The sequence below is a fragment of the Toxorhynchites rutilus genome, chromosome 2 (assembly GCF_029784135.1).
Source record: "Toxorhynchites rutilus septentrionalis strain SRP chromosome 2, ASM2978413v1, whole genome shotgun sequence".
NCBI lineage: Eukaryota > Metazoa > Arthropoda > Insecta > Diptera > Culicidae > Toxorhynchites > Toxorhynchites rutilus.
The window spans coordinates 277,817,124-277,832,859 of record NC_073745.1 but is presented as its reverse complement, the minus strand read 5'-3'; the positions used below and the strand labels follow the sequence as shown (position 1 = coordinate 277,832,859).

The 15,736-nt window shown below is 43.2% G+C and overlaps 2 protein-coding genes across 4 annotated transcripts in view; both read left to right on the top strand.

Moving 5' to 3' along the window:
• Window positions 1–15,736, top strand: part of LOC129769593 (acetyl-CoA carboxylase) — a 51,918-nt gene that overhangs the window by 20,667 nt on the left and 15,515 nt on the right. For both annotated transcript variants that reach the window (XM_055771957.1, XM_055771958.1), the window contains 2 exons: window positions 784–901; window positions 12,519–15,721. In XM_055771957.1, coding sequence (XP_055627932.1) covers window positions 784–901; window positions 12,519–15,721 — 3,321 coding nt within the window. The remainder of the gene's footprint in view (window positions 1–783; window positions 902–12,518; window positions 15,722–15,736) is intronic.
• On the top strand, window positions 1,518–8,189 carry LOC129769594 (uncharacterized). Of its 2 annotated transcripts, XM_055771960.1 has the most exons (3): window positions 1,518–1,865; window positions 6,214–7,423; window positions 7,521–7,698. In XM_055771960.1, the coding sequence occupies exons 1-3, from the start codon at window positions 1,849–1,851 to the stop codon at window positions 7,560–7,562; spliced, it is 1,269 nt and encodes a 422-aa protein (XP_055627935.1). In that variant the 5' UTR covers window positions 1,518–1,848; the 3' UTR covers window positions 7,563–7,698. The 2 variants fall into 2 exon arrangements, with proteins under 2 accessions (XP_055627935.1, XP_055627934.1); XM_055771959.1 differs by having other exon boundaries at window positions 6,214–8,189.

Here is a 15,736-nt window from a genome sequence, read left to right as displayed (position 1 = left end):
TGTACGGCTCGTGTCAATTGATCTCCGTGTTAACCGAACATGGCGCGAATATCACGAGTGTACTCTCAATTCAATTTCTGATAACAACATCCCCGAAATACACTGATAGACGCGATCCCTATGTTGTTGTTGGTGTTAATCGAAAGCGTTAAATGTAACCGTTCCACCTGACCGAACGGCGAACTGTCCGCGTAAACTTCCAGTACTCCGGCAGTTCGTGCCGCTGAGTCATTTACAATCTTTACGTTTGTAGTAGATTTTAATTACTCGCCGAAACCGAATATCCACCAAGAGCATGGTCATAATTTGTAGCGAAGGCGGTGAACGCGTGTGCAATACAAAAAGTGAAACCAAGCGCACACTACATGCCAAAAAGGTGGTCTACAGTTTCACGTAGCGAAAAATTTGGCCCCAGTGTTCGGGAGGAATCCTCACTGGGTGCATCGGCAGCACCTCGAGCTCGGTGCAAAAATGTATCTCTTATAATTACGCCTGACGTTTGTTGTTGATGTGTTGCTCAAATGCAGGGGCCAATAGAGAAAGGTCGAAAAACCGGGACCAAAGTGCTGGACGTGATATTTTGCCGTAGAGCACCACGGCCCAAGACTATTCCCGAGGAATTCGTGGAAAGTTTAGTAGTGCAAATAAAGCAAAACTATGATGCTGAAACACAAACTGATTCTACAAGGTGTTTTGAATACCATTCGATTTCCGGATCATTTTGCCACAATAACAGAAGAAACTAACCAGTGTTTGTATTCCTTCTCTCCGATTCAATTTCAGACCTAGTATGTCCCATGGCACCGGTCTGGGACTTGAGCGAGGACACGAGCGAGACTTTGTGGTATCCACAACGGAAGAGTTTGTGAAGAAATTCAACGGAACACGTGCGATAACCAAGGTAAGTGTGTAGACTAGTGTGCAAGCAACATCCTTACCGGGCGGGCCCTCGCATGTAATGGGCATCGTAATAGACCTGTTTGCTATTGGAAATGATTATCCGTGTAACTACCGTGTTTGTCGCGAGTTGTGCAATGGTCATGGTCAGCAAATGTGTGTGCTCGTTCGCAGTTTGCTCACGCAGGCGATATTTCAAAATCATAAACAGCAAAATAAGATGCGTTGTGCAGATTCCATCTGTTGAGGCCATTGATCGTTGTACATAAATTGATTTTTGTCCTTCATATTGAGAAGACACAAAACCGGAAGTATTCGCAAACTTTACACAACAATGTCTCGAATGTTGGAGCAGATAGAGTGAATGATATATTCATTCTCCAATTTATAATCGTACAGTTTGTTTTGTGCAAACTACAACAGTAGTACAACAATCATGTGAAATTTTTAATGCGATGTGTGTTTGCATTTTACAATCTTCGGCTTTTTTGGTTAAATACAGTCTCGGGTTTCTTTTCACTGTATATAATCGAGTCAAAAAAATTGTTTTTTTTTCGACTTTTATGCTTTTTTTTATTTTTTGAATATAAAAAAAGAATTTAATTTTTGATTCATCCCCTTGAAGTCAGCGTTACGGAACCGTTTGGTATATCACGCCACTCGGGTCCGCCAACCTACGGTCGACAACGTGGAGCGTGCAGCGTCAGCAGTATGCAGTCATAAGAGGGCCGCGAGCGCATGGCTCGCCCTCTTTTTCGCTGTGCAGTTCTTGTGGAGCACCGGTGGTGCCGTGTGATTAGTGATAAGTGAATAAATTGTTGAAAGTAGTTAGTTTTTAAAAGTGTTTGCATATCACGATTCCCATAAGTGGTGTCAGAAGTGGGATCGTGAGGTGTTAAAATAGTGGAAGATCCCGCCGCACGAGTAACCAGCCGTCGAAGGATCACCCGGATGCTGCAAACACAACCGTAAGTGAATTACTTTTCAACATCTAAAACTCTATTATCAATCATGCCGGAAACAAGAGCCAGTGAACTTGAAGCACTCAAAACAGAGCTTGAACAGCTCCGAGCATTGGTAGTGGCCAGGGAGGGCAACAAATATGCCATCCCCGACCCTATTAAAAATATGTCGGAATTTTCCGGAAATAAAAAGGAATTGGCAAGTTGGCTCAAGGAAGTCAACGAGCTTTACGAAATGTTTAAAATAAAAGGCGAGAACGGGCAACCCGACTCGCTTAGCTCGATATATTTGCGGGCAATAAAAAATAAAATCAAAGGGGACGCTCGCGTGATATTATGCGCAAATGGTGATCCCGATACCATTCACGGTATCAAATCGGTTCTCATCGAACAATATGGGGACCAGAAGGACTTCGCCACTAATTTGTCGGCGATGTTCCATTTGAAGAAAGGAGATAAGAATCATTTGAGATTCTTTAATGAAATCAAAGAAATTAACACTAGGCTAAAAGCCAATCTATCCTCGAACCCGTTATCGGCTCGAGAGGTAGTTGATGTGATAACAATCACACGATATTTGGACAACATCGGAGAGCCCCTGGCCTCCATTATCAGGCAATCGAAACCAAAATCTTTAGAAGAGGCATACCAGGCTGTATGCACTAATCAAAACGCGGAAAGTAGAACGAAACCCGCAAAACAAATTTTCAAACAGCACAGTAACCCTAGTAGCAGTGGTTCTGGTGGCTATAATAATAACAACAACAGCAACAGCTCTTACAGAGCATATGCCAAAGAAACGAACGCAAAAACTGCATTCAAACGACCGATTCAGCAATTTAAACCGCGCGTGGAACATAACACCAACGAGGTTGACGTGGATAGTGATGATGATGATGACGATGATGACAATAACGCGACCGAGTGCGAAGTGCAAAATACACGCGAAGTAAATTTTCACAGAGGAGAGGAAGACCAGACAATAACTTGAACAATTTCATTCCTTACATTCGCTACCGATCTAACAAGGGAATCTTAAAATTCTTGATAGACACAGGTGCGAACAAATCGTATATGAATCCAGAACATGTGGCAAACGCAAAAGTGACTGATCAGCCAGCCATCGTCACGAACAAAAATGGAAAATTTATTTTGGATAAAGTGGTGCACGCGAATCTTTTTCCGAAAGATGTCAACAGAGCACTACCATTTCATGTGTTTAAATTTCATAAATTTTTTGACGGGCTCATAGGGTACGAAAACTTAGCAGCCTTGAAAGCCGTGATCAATACAGATAAACACGAGTTGATTATTGGGAAATCTACGTACCAATTTTACCGGTATTTCCCTTCTTCCATGAATTTTCACGAAAATTTCGAAACTTTCATGAAAATTCCAACTTTACAAGATGGAACGTTTCTAATCGAAGATGAGCTTAACATTACTGCAAATGTTTCAGTCCAACCGGGACTTTACTTGGCAAAGAATAATAGTGCGATGGTTCATGTACATTCAAAAGGCCTACCGAAGCCTATATTGTCGAAACCATTCGAAAATAAAGACTTTCTTATAAAAACCGATAATCCAAAAGAGAATTTGAATTTCCCTGCGGATCATCTAAATAAAGAGGAGGTCAAACTTCTTGCAAAGACCTTACAGCCATTCAAAAGCATCTTCTTCCAGGAAGGTCAAAAACTTGCCTTTACACATCAAGTAAAGCATAGAATAGAGACCACCGATAACAAGCCAATACACCAAAAGACATATAAATATCCGTACCATCTAAGAGAAATAGTGAGTGAACAAATCCAAAAGATGTTGGATACAGGCATTATTAGAGAGTCTTCATCTGCCTGGACTTCTCCTATTTGGGTCGTACCTAAGAAGGTCGACAACTCAGGTGCGAAAAAGTACCGCATAGTGGTAGATTACAGAAAATTAAATAAAATCACACCGTCTGATCGGTATCCAATACCGGAAATCAGCGAAATTTTGGATCGTCTAGGAAATGCGCAGTATTTCTCTGTGCTCGACCTGGCCAGCGGGTTCCACCAAATAGAGGTAGACCCAGCTGACATCCCAAAAACGGCGTTTAACGTCGACCATGGGAAATACGAATTTGTGCGGATGCCGTTCGGATTGAAGAATGCGCCCGCAACATTCCAACGCCTGATGGATTCGGTATTACGGAAACATTTAGGTATTAGATGTTTCGTCTATATGGACGACATCATATTTTTTTCCAGCTCTTTGGAAGAGCACATGAAAGACATTCAAAAGGTTTTAAAAACTCTAAAGGAAGCAAACCTTAGAGTTCAGTGTGACAAGTCGGAATTCCTTCGTAAAGAAGTTGAATTCCTCGGTCACGTGGTTACTACGGAAGGGGTTAAACCTAATCCCAAGAAGGTTGAAGCAGTGAAAAACTGGCCTCTTCCGAAAACCCCGAAGGAACTAAAATCCTTCCTTGGAACAATTTCATACTATAGAAGATTCATTCCCGACTTTGCTAAAATCGCAAAGCCGATGACAAGTGTGCTTCGTGGAAAAACCAAATCCATAGAAATTACTCCGGAATATGAAAAAGCCTTTACTGAATTGAAAAATATAATGAGTTCGGATCTCTTATTGCACTACCCCAATTTTGACGAGCCGTTCGTTTTGACTACGGACGCGTCAAACTTTGCGATCGGGGCGGTCCTCACACAGATAGTGAATGGAGGTGAAAAACCCATTGCCTATCTATCAAGAACATTGACAAAGGCGGAAGAGAAATATTCTGCCACCGCCAAGGAACTGTTAGCTATCTATTTTGCAGCTAAAAAGTTCCGGCCATATCTGTATGGTAGGCAGTTTACCATATACACAGATCATGAGCCTCTTACTAAGGAAATCAAGTTAACAGATGCTACAGGACGAGTGACTCGCCAACGGCTATACCTGGAGCAATTCGATTTCCAGTTGGTTTACAAAAAAGGAAAACAAAATGTAGTGGCCGATGGTTTATCCCGGATACCACGAGCTGACGAATCTGAACTAAATATTCAAACCGTTTTGCAAAACGAGCTTTATGAAAATGACCCGATATATGGACCAGAAATAATTAACAAGTTTAGGAATCAGCTGATAATTAATGTGTCAAACGATCCTAGAAAATCGGCTCACATATTTTATTCTATATTTTCAGGTTACAGCAGGCATACTTTCAACCGTGGAGAATATTCCGAAGATGAAATCCGAAACATTCTTAAAAGTTATCTTTCCCCGACCATATCCAATGGTATATTCGCTCCCCTAGAGATTGCACAATTGTGTTCTAAAATAATGAAAGATCAATTCAAAGGCATGAAAGTACAATTTTGCAATCTAAAACTCCCTGATCTTATTTCTAAAACTGATCAAGAGGAATTTATTCGTAAGAGCCATAATTTTAACCACAGAAGTTGGAAGCTCACATACGAGGAGATTCGTCAGTCAGTTTTCTTCCCCGATATGATTACGAAGATCAAATCATTCGCAAAAAATTGTGAGGACTGCAAGTTCGCGAAATACGAACGACGTCCCTTCAAAATTCCAATAACTCGAAGAGCATACGACAAACCATTAGAGAACATTTTCATTGACGTGTACGTCAAGGAGGGTGAAAAATTCCTTACCCTTGTTGACGCATTTTCCAAATTTGCCCAAATTTTCAAAATCCAGAATGAAACGGCGGATGAGCTGATCGAAGTAATTACAAAATACTTTAAAATTTTCGGCCTACCAAAAACTATAACATGTGATCAAGCCACATCTTTCAGAAGCTCAAAATTCAAAACCTTTCTCCAAAATCAAAATATTGATATACACTTTGCCAGTACTAGTAACAGCAATGGCATTGTCGAGAGATACCACAACACGCTTTTAGAAATGTACATGTCAAACAGGAGAAAACTTGAAGAACTAACCTTATACGAAGGGCTCTCCATAGTAACTGCCCTATATAACGATACCAAACATTCAACTACGAAATTAAGACCTAGGGATATAATTTTTGGAAATTCTCATTCATTGAACCCGGAGGATATAAATACACAGAAAGCAAAAATAATACTAACTGCCAGGGAAAATATTGCGTTAGAAGCGAGGACACACAATCAGAAAAATGAAAGTCAAAACAATAAAGAATATGAAAACCTCACCATCAGTGAAGCTTTAGTTAAAGGGAAAGGAAAGCCGACCCCTTACACCAATAGATTTAGGCCAATTAAAATCCAAAGTCAAACCAGCAAAACTGTAACAGATGAAAAGGCTATCAAAATTCACAAATTAGATATGAAAAGAGCTAACTAAAACAACACTTTATATTTTCTTGCAGAATACTGTGGCTCCTTACGCTGGTAGGGATGGCCACTTCAGACTTGAGAATTCATACCCTGGATCAGAGTCCGATCATTATAGTTCCGTTAGGACCCGCTAAAATAAGCACTAGTTCTCTGCGAATTGTGCACCCCATAAACTTGACCTCAATTGGAACAATTGTAGAAAGCTTTAACGCCGTTTCTATGGAGAGATTGTCGAATCAAACGCCTTTTAAGTCAATAGTTAAAGCAAAATTAGACAAAATAAACTTGAGTTACAACCGAATAAAACCACTACGTAGGAGAAAACGATGGGAATCTCTCGGAAAGGCCTGGAAATACGTATCGGGAAGCCCTGATGCAGACGACCTTAAGATTATAAATTCGTCATTAAATTCATTAATTAGCGAGAATAACAAGCAAATAAGAATCAATAGTGCTTTCGATTCACGAATGAGCAACATTACAAAAGCAATTAACGTCATACTGGAAAATGAGGAAAATGTAATACATTCCTTAGAGGGCTTTGATGTATTAGAATTAATATTCAAAATTGATGAGCTATTATACTACTTAGACATAATCGAAGAGGCGATCACACTAGCGAGACGGAGTATCCCAAGCAGCCGCATCATTCACCTCGACGAATTGGAAACCATTCATCATTCCCTCATTAATGACGGTTTCGGGCTTAACTCGGTCGATAGCATACTTAGTACTGCCAATGCCTACGCAGTATTAAACAACGAAATTTTCATGTACATACTGAAGATACCCAGGATCAAAAATGTACAGTACACCCTCAACTTCATTGAACCAGTCATTGTAGATCACCACAGAGTCCACCTACAAACACAGTTTTATTTGAAAGGACAGAAATCATTCATGTTAAAAAGCGCTTGTTCCAAAGCCAACGCCATGTTTATATGTTCCTCAACGGATCTAGAACCTTTGACGGGTTGTATGCAACAATTGGTCTCCGGAAATACAGCAGAGTGTCCCATAGAACGCACCTACGGAAACAAAACTATTCGGAAAATCAATGATGGCAATATAGTCGTCAATGCAATCAATGTAACACTTTCGTCAAACTGTTCAGTCACCCAACGCACTCTACAGGGGTCGTTCCTAATCCAATACTCAAACTGTACACTGAAATTGGATGACGAGGAATATGTCAACACAAACATGGAGATACAGCCGTTCATACCTACCACGGGATTGAAGGTAAATCCAACCAAACTGTTTAACCACATTCCGTTGGAACATTTACAGGAGTTACATATGGAACAGCGTAACCATATCACACACCTTAACCTGACAGCCGAAAACCTCCATTGGAAACTTCATTTCCTGGGATGGATAGCATCCGTAATCTCATCAACTTTACTAATCTGCATACTGGGTTCATCCATAATCATCGTTTTGAAATTCGCCGCCTGGAAGACACTCCTTATCAACAGCAAACCAGAAGTCATCGAACAGGATACCATCGCATCAACCGAGGCTCATCCCGAGTCCAGAGAGGTACCGCTGATACTTCAGCAGTAGACGAAAGCCGAGGACGTCTTTCAGCTAAGGGGGAAGCCGTTACGGAACCGTTTGGTACATCACGCCACTCGGGTCCGCCAACCTACGGTCGACAACGTGGAGCGTGCAGCGTCAGCAGTATGCAGTCATAAGAGGGCCGCGAGCGCATGGCTCGCCCTCTTTTTCGCTGTGCAGTTCTTGTGGAGCACCGGTGGTGCCGTGTGATTAGTGATAAGTGAATAAATTGTTGAAAGTAGTTAGTTTTTAAAAGTGTTTGCATATCACGATTCCCATAAGTCAGAAAACATCTTTCTCCCATGAAAAAAAAAATATTCAGAATATCTCAGAAATTTATAGACGATCACATTTGATTAAAAAAAACCTTCCAATTTTGTTCGAATTTCAACAATGACAGAGTTATAGAACTTTTTTTTCCAACTCTGTTGCCTCATACTGTCTCCACATTAAAAATAACGCTACGGAAGACAATTCTGTTTTAATTTATTTTATTAATTCATTAAATTATCCAAAAAATCATATTATCAATTTCTATCAATTAAATTGAAGCTTTTTAACTGTTCTACAATTCGTTCTGTGACACCCAACTTCATTCTCAATTTCACTGCAATATAAATATAAACAATTGTTGATAAAAATTCAAGCAAAATCTACAAAAATCACGATTTTTACCCCACTGTATTTATAATAGCCACTTAAATTTCACCTTAAGGTTACATTTTTTCTTGAAATAAGTCAGATTTGAAATATAAAAAACCAAACTGCATATAATCGAAAATTGTATATAATCAAATCATATATAATCCAGTCTCTCTTCAAGATATATAGAGTATTTAAGCACCATAGTCCTCACTTATTTCTTGCAAACCGAATTCTGAATAACATTCAGAAACAAATTTGTTTACTATGATGTATTTTCACACTATGCTTTAAACGAAGAAAATAGCCCAATAGAATTGACATTTTAATATCTGGACGTAAAAAGAGGATCTGTCTTGTAAGGATATTAGCAAAAATTTGAACGATTAGTACTCAAAATGAGGGTCATTTATTGTACTTCAAAGGAAAAATAGCGAGAAAAAAATTTTGAAGCAGAATCTTCTGCTTCAGTGTCCTGTTTGTTTGGTTACTGGCCCAAAAAAATTGAAATCCTTTTCGCAAACGAATCCTTCTGACAATGCTTTGGTTGGCACTGAATTTCTGGCCAATTTCATAATCCGACAGCTCTGGGTTTGCCATAATCATTCTCAACATCTTCAAGTGCAACTTCCAATCCAATTAGTTCCACTCCGACGCCTACTATGATCCTGTCCATCGATAGTATGCCGCGCACGGAAATGTTTGAGAATGCTGCACTAAGTCGATTTAGCCAATTCCAACGACTTCGAACCTGACCACGTCAGATTTTTTTGTAAAATAAACAAATAAACAAAAGTTGAGCAAAACTACAAACTACAGTGTGTGAATCGGTTGATAGACGGGATCTGGGTGACGGAACTGCTAAAAAAATAGTAACAGAAGTGAATATCTCCCCAATCTATAAAAAATGAGATAAACTGGATTGTGAAAACTACTGTGTAATCACGATCTTGAATGGTGCCTCTAAAATCGGACCCCAAATTCTCTTTCCACATTTATCGGAATAGTAAGCAAATTTGTGGGAAGCTATCAGGCCGGATTCATGGCCGGTCGCTCGACAACGGACCAGAATTGTATCCTGAGGCAGATCCTCCAGAAATTCCGTGAATATCAAGTTCCCACGCACCACATATTCGTCGACTTCATAGAATATCATCGACCCAACTAACGAGAGCTATGAAGACTAACGAAGAGCACGGCTTTCATCGGTGCGGTGCAGTGTGCGGAACTCAGTTGAGCTGTCGGAATCGTTTGAGATTCACAGCGAACTTCGAAGGGTGGTGGACTCTCCAGTCTGCTTTTCAAAGTGGCGCTGGAAGGTGTTATGCATAGCGTGGGTCTCAATATCAGGGCATGATCTCCAACAAGTTCAGCAAGTCAGCTTATTCGTTTCGCCGACGACTTGGAAATAATCGGAACCCGCCTGGAACGCGAAACCGGGCGGATAGAGCTCCGGATCAACGCGTCTAAGCGTGCTAACGGGAAAGACTGATCGTAACAGAATCCATTTTGGTAGTAAGGTTGTAATCGACGAGTTCGTACACTTTGGTTCGTAGATGAATGTAGTCAACGGAAGTCCTCCTTACTCTATGGGCATCCCAAAGGTACAACAATCTCCGACTTTGTGCGAATCTCTAATAATACAGGCTCTACGGGTACGAAGCATGGACGATGCTCGAAGAGAACTTGGGAGCACGTGGTGTTCTGGAACGTCGAGTGCTCGGAACAATATTCGGTGGTGTACATGAAAACGGAACATGGAGATACATTATGAACGCTCGTACACATCTCTTCGGCGGACCCAATGATAGTGTTGCGAATAAGATCCTTAACTTATCCTTCTTGGAATGATATATTCACATCTTCAGCATATGTTGATTCCATCCTCTACGAACGCATTATCCGACTGTGTTTCAGCAAAATAGTATGGTGATAGTTTTCCTATCTGTGAAAAATATCAATGACTGCCATCTGCTTCAGCAAGATTTTGGTCAACTTTGGGAGATTAGTCGAGAACAACGGACTGAGCGTAAACCTTAGCTTCGTTATTACCTACACAAGAAGAGTTCAGCCGATAACTTTCGACTAAAGGTTAAGAGGTTCGGACCTACAACGAGTAGAGAATGTTCGCGACTTAGGCGTGACACGATGGATCAATATACAAGCCACCGGTCCCCACCGCAACTGTTATAAAACGGTCAAACCGCTGTTCTCGTTAGGTCAAACCACGCCGCTCGACATCTTCAATGGCCTCTGGTTGAAGCACTACTTCCCAGTGGAATAGAGACATTGTGCCCGCCATCCCCAAAGTCGGCCAGAAAATCTGCTCCGTGAAAGGATACCTGCCAATATCCTTAAACTGCAGTACATTCAAGACCCTAGAGCGGATAGCGAACCGACGGTTCGTCACCTACCTGACCGAAAACAGGAAGTTGAACTATCGACAATTTGTGGGCACAAACACAAACCCCTATTTCGCATCTCTTGGAGAGATGGTAACTGAAACCAGGAAGAATCGCAGCCGGTAGATATATTAGGCCCAGATCTGCAGAAGAGGTGCAACCGAATCTGAATTCCATTAGTTATGAAGACAGTGGCAGACCGGGGGGTAGGCGGGACCTCGGGGGACCTTGCGACCTCGCGACAAACCTGACCTTCTAGTTAAAAGTTGGGAACACCAGTTCCAGGCACCTTCATGAAAAAAATGATGTACCTCAAGATTCCGTCTCAGCCTTCACCCTCTTCCTAAACACCCTACCCTGTTCCGAGTACTACCAAAGGGAGAGTTCGTATTCACCTATGCGGATGATATGAGAACACCCACAGGACACCACGCATCAAAATGTAGATAGCTACCAATGCTATCGATTAATGGTTTGTCGAATGAGGTTTCCAACTTTCGGCGCATGAGAGCGGTCTTCAGTCATAAACACCAAGGTTTCAAATTGCGAGTCAAAATTTACATCAACCATTTCCCCCGCCGTAGAGTCCTGGGAGTGGTTATCGACTGCAACCTGAACTTCCAGCACCATTTCGGCGAGGTGAAGAAGAACTGTGCCATCCAGTTAAATATTCTAAAAATCATCTCAAACCCTCATCGAACGATCTGTCTAAGGAGGAGCCAAACCCATCCGTCTCACCTACGGTCTCAAATTGTCGTACCCGGCCAGAGATAAACTCTTAAAACCTCCATTACCGATTTCAAATAATGCACTGCGTATTATCTCTGGGCTGCTACCATAAACATCAACAGCCGCGGTATGCGTTGTAAAGGGGATCCTCCGTTTGATATATCCATTATCGCGGCGATAGTCTCTAGAACTGCGAGGCAAAAAAACAGCAGGGTGAGGGGGCGTATCTTTGACACACTCCAACATTTCTACGGAAAGCTAAACATCTTTGGTTTGGGACTAAAGACTGGAGATTTCCGCTCCGAGTGAATAACACCATAAGGAATAACTTCCGAGTTTGGCGAGCTCTAGGGGCCTGAAGTAAATCCTTGTCGGACTTGTCTTAGGAAAATATCGGAGTTAAGGGGAGTTAGGAGTTAAGTTCGCCACAATGACACTCTAATTTCCATCATGAAACTCGCCGATATCTGCCAGGTTTTCTCGGCCGAAGCAGCCATCACCCCGCCAACCATACCGATCTTGATAATTACTGGTAATAGAAATATAGCAAAATTTAGGAGCTTGTATATTTACTTGCGCGAAATATTCCAAGCAAATACGTCTTTCAATTTATACGTGTTATAAGGCGATTAATTTTAATGATTTTTTATAAGGCGAACAAAAGTGATATTATAACCGAGCCTGATTCCGTCACGCACAGCTGATTGAAAGTATAATGCGTGTTCATTACGGGATGCAGGTTGTTCGACTTATTGCTCTTCAATCGCCAATATCTGCAACACAACACACTCGTTTCAACGGTGTATTTCATAGAGTAATTGACAGTGTTGCTTGATCAAGACGCAGATAGCTTTTTTTTGCTCACAGCACTCAGCAACGCATCACACACACCCAATCACCGCTGCCCGGTAATGATTACCAAGCAAATATTATCGAGTTATAGAATATTTAACAGGTGCAAACAAAACTAATCGGTTTCTTTCCCGGTCTACTCTCTCACTTAGGTACTCATTGCCAACAATGGCATCGCGGCGGTCAAATGCATGCGTTCGGTGCGGCGCTGGTCGTATGAGATGTTCAAGAATGAACGAGCGGTACGCTTTGTCGTTATGGTCACCCCGGAGGACCTCAAAGCGAACGCCGAGTACATCAAGATGGCAGACCATTACGTGCCAGTGCCGGGGGGATCGAACAATAACAACTACGCAAATGTGGAGCTGATTGTGGATATAGCGCTTAGGACACAGGTGCAGGCCGTATGGGCCGGCTGGGGACATGCCTCGGAGAATCCCAAGCTGCCGGAGATGTTGCACAAGAAGGGTTTGGTGTTTTTGGGACCACCGGAGCGTGCTATGTGGGCTCTGGGCGATAAAGTGGCATCGTCGATTGTGGCACAGACGGCGGAAATACCAACGTTGCCCTGGTCGGGATCGGAGCTGAAGGCGCAGTATAGCGGGAAGAAGATTAAGATTTCCAGTGATCTTTTTGCTCGAGGTTGCGTTACCACTCCCGAACAGGGGCTGATTGCGGCTGGAAAGATTGGATTCCCAGTGATGATCAAAGCTTCGGAAGGTGGCGGTGGAAAAGGTATCCGTCGAGTGGATAGCCCCGATGAGTTCCCTGTCTTGTTTCGACAGGTGCAGGCTGAGGTGCCTGGGTCGCCAATTTTTGTCATGAAACTAGCACGTGGTGCGAGACATTTGGAGGTTCAATTGCTGGCCGATCAGTACGGGAATGCAATCAGTTTGTTCGGGCGTGATTGTTCGATCCAGCGACGACATCAAAAAATCATCGAGGAAGCTCCGGCGATTATTGCCGAGCCGGAAGTGTTTGAGGATATGGAGAAAGCAGCCGTTCGTCTTGCCAAGATGGTTGGTTACGTGAGTGCTGGCACTGTCGAGTACCTGTACGACGCAGAAGGCAAATATTTCTTCCTCGAACTGAATCCCCGTCTGCAAGTCGAGCACCCGTGTACGGAAATGGTGGCCGAGGTGAACCTTCCCGCATGCCAGCTGCAAATTGGTATGGGTATACCCCTGTACAGAATCAAAGACATTCGCCTGTTGTACGGGGAACATCCTTGGGGTGCATCAGTGATCGACTTTGATGATCCGGCAACGAAACCGCGCCCACGTGGACATGTAATCGCAGCGCGAATTACATCGGAGAATCCGGACGAAGGTTTCAAGCCGAGCTCGGGAACCGTGCAGGAATTGAATTTCCGTTCGAGCCAAAATGTTTGGGGTTATTTTAGCGTGGCTGCATCGGGAGGACTCCACGAGTTCGCCGACTCACAGTTTGGGCATTGTTTCTCCTGGGGTGAGAATCGACAGCAGGCCCGAGAGAATCTGGTGATTGCGCTGAAGGAGCTATCGATTCGTGGAGATTTCCGAACGACTGTGGAATATTTGATCACACTGTTAGAAACGAACAGCTTCCTGGATAACACTATCGATACCGCCTGGTTGGACGCTCTGATTGCGGAACGAGTGAAATCCGATAAACCGGACATTATTCTCGGCGTGGTTTGCGGTTCTCTGCATATAGCCGATCGTAAGATAACGGATGCCTTCACAAGTTTCAAAATTTCCATGGAAAAGGGGCAGATTCAGGCGGCTAACACATTGACCAATGTTATTGACGTGGAGCTAATCTCGGAGGGCGTCCGTTACAAGGTGCAGGCGGCAAAGAGTGGCCCCAATACGTACTTTTTGGTAATGAATGGGTCTTTCAGAGAGGTTGAACTTCATCGTCTCTCGGACAGTGGAATGTTAATCTCTCTGGATGGTTCGAGTTATACCACCTACATGAAGGAGGAAGTAGATCGATACAGGATCGTGATTGGCAATCAGACATGCGTGTTCGAAAAGGAGAATGATCCTTCGCTGCTCCGTTCACCTTCGGCTGGCAAGCTCATCAATCTGCTCATTGAAGATGGAGCGCATGTTAACAAAGGCCAACCATATGCGGAAATAGAAGTTATGAAAATGGTTATGACCTTAACTGCCAGTGAAACCGGGACGGTTTCCTTCGTGCGTCGCCCTGGTGCCGTGTTGGATGCTGGTTCACTGATTGGACATCTAGAGCTAGATGACCCGTCGCTGGTTACGAAGGCACAGCCCTACAAAAGTTCATGGCCGTTGCCACCTGAAAATGTCCAACTTCCCGAGAAGCTGAACCGCGTTCATTCCACGTACAAAACAATCCTCGAGAACACGCTGGCTGGCTATTGCTTGCCAGATCCCTACAACGCACCGAGACTGCGAGAAATCATTGAAAAATTCATGCAGAGCTTGCGGGATCCGTCGCTCCCGTTACTGGAATTGCAGGAAGTCATCGCTTCGATGTCTGGTCGAATACCTTTGTCCGTGGAGAAGAAAATACGCAAGTTGATGCAGTTGTACGAGCGCAACATAACCAGCGTTTTGGCACAATTTCCTTCCCAGCAAATCGCTTCCGTAATCGATATGCACGCAGCCACCCTGCAGAAACGCACCGATCGGGATGTGTTCTTCCTAACCACGCAAGGAATCGTACAGCTGGTACAGCGCTACCGCAACGGAATTCGAGGTCGCATGAAGGCAGCTGTGCACGAACTTCTCCGCCAGTACTACGCGGTGGAATCTCAGTTTCAGCATGGACACTATGATAAATGCGTTGCTGCCATTCGAGATAAGCACAAGGATAGTATGGACGTTGTGGTGGGAACAATTTTTTCACACAGTCAGGTGGCGAAGAAAAATCTCCTGGTAACTTTGTTAATTGATCATCTATGGGCCAACGAACCGGGCCTTACGGATGAGCTTGCGGCTACTTTGAGTGAACTGACTTCCCTGAATCGGGCAGATCATTCCCGTGTTGCGCTGCGAGCTCGCCAGGTTTTGATTGCCGCCCATCAACCGGCCTATGAACTGCGGCACAATCAAATGGAATCGATTTTCCTTTCGGCAGTGGATATGTATGGTCACGACTTCCATCCTGAAAACTTGCAGCGTCTGATTCTGTCGGAAACTTCCATCTTCGATATTCTCCATGACTTCTTCTATCACTCGAACCGAGCCGTCTGCAATGCTGCGTTGGAAGTATATGTGCGCCGCGCGTATACTTCGTATGACCTCACTTGTCTCCAACATCTTGAGCTATCCGGAGAGGTGCCGTTGGTTCATTTCCAGTTCTTGCTGCCAACCGCTCATCCGAATCGATACAAGTATGATTTGATTCT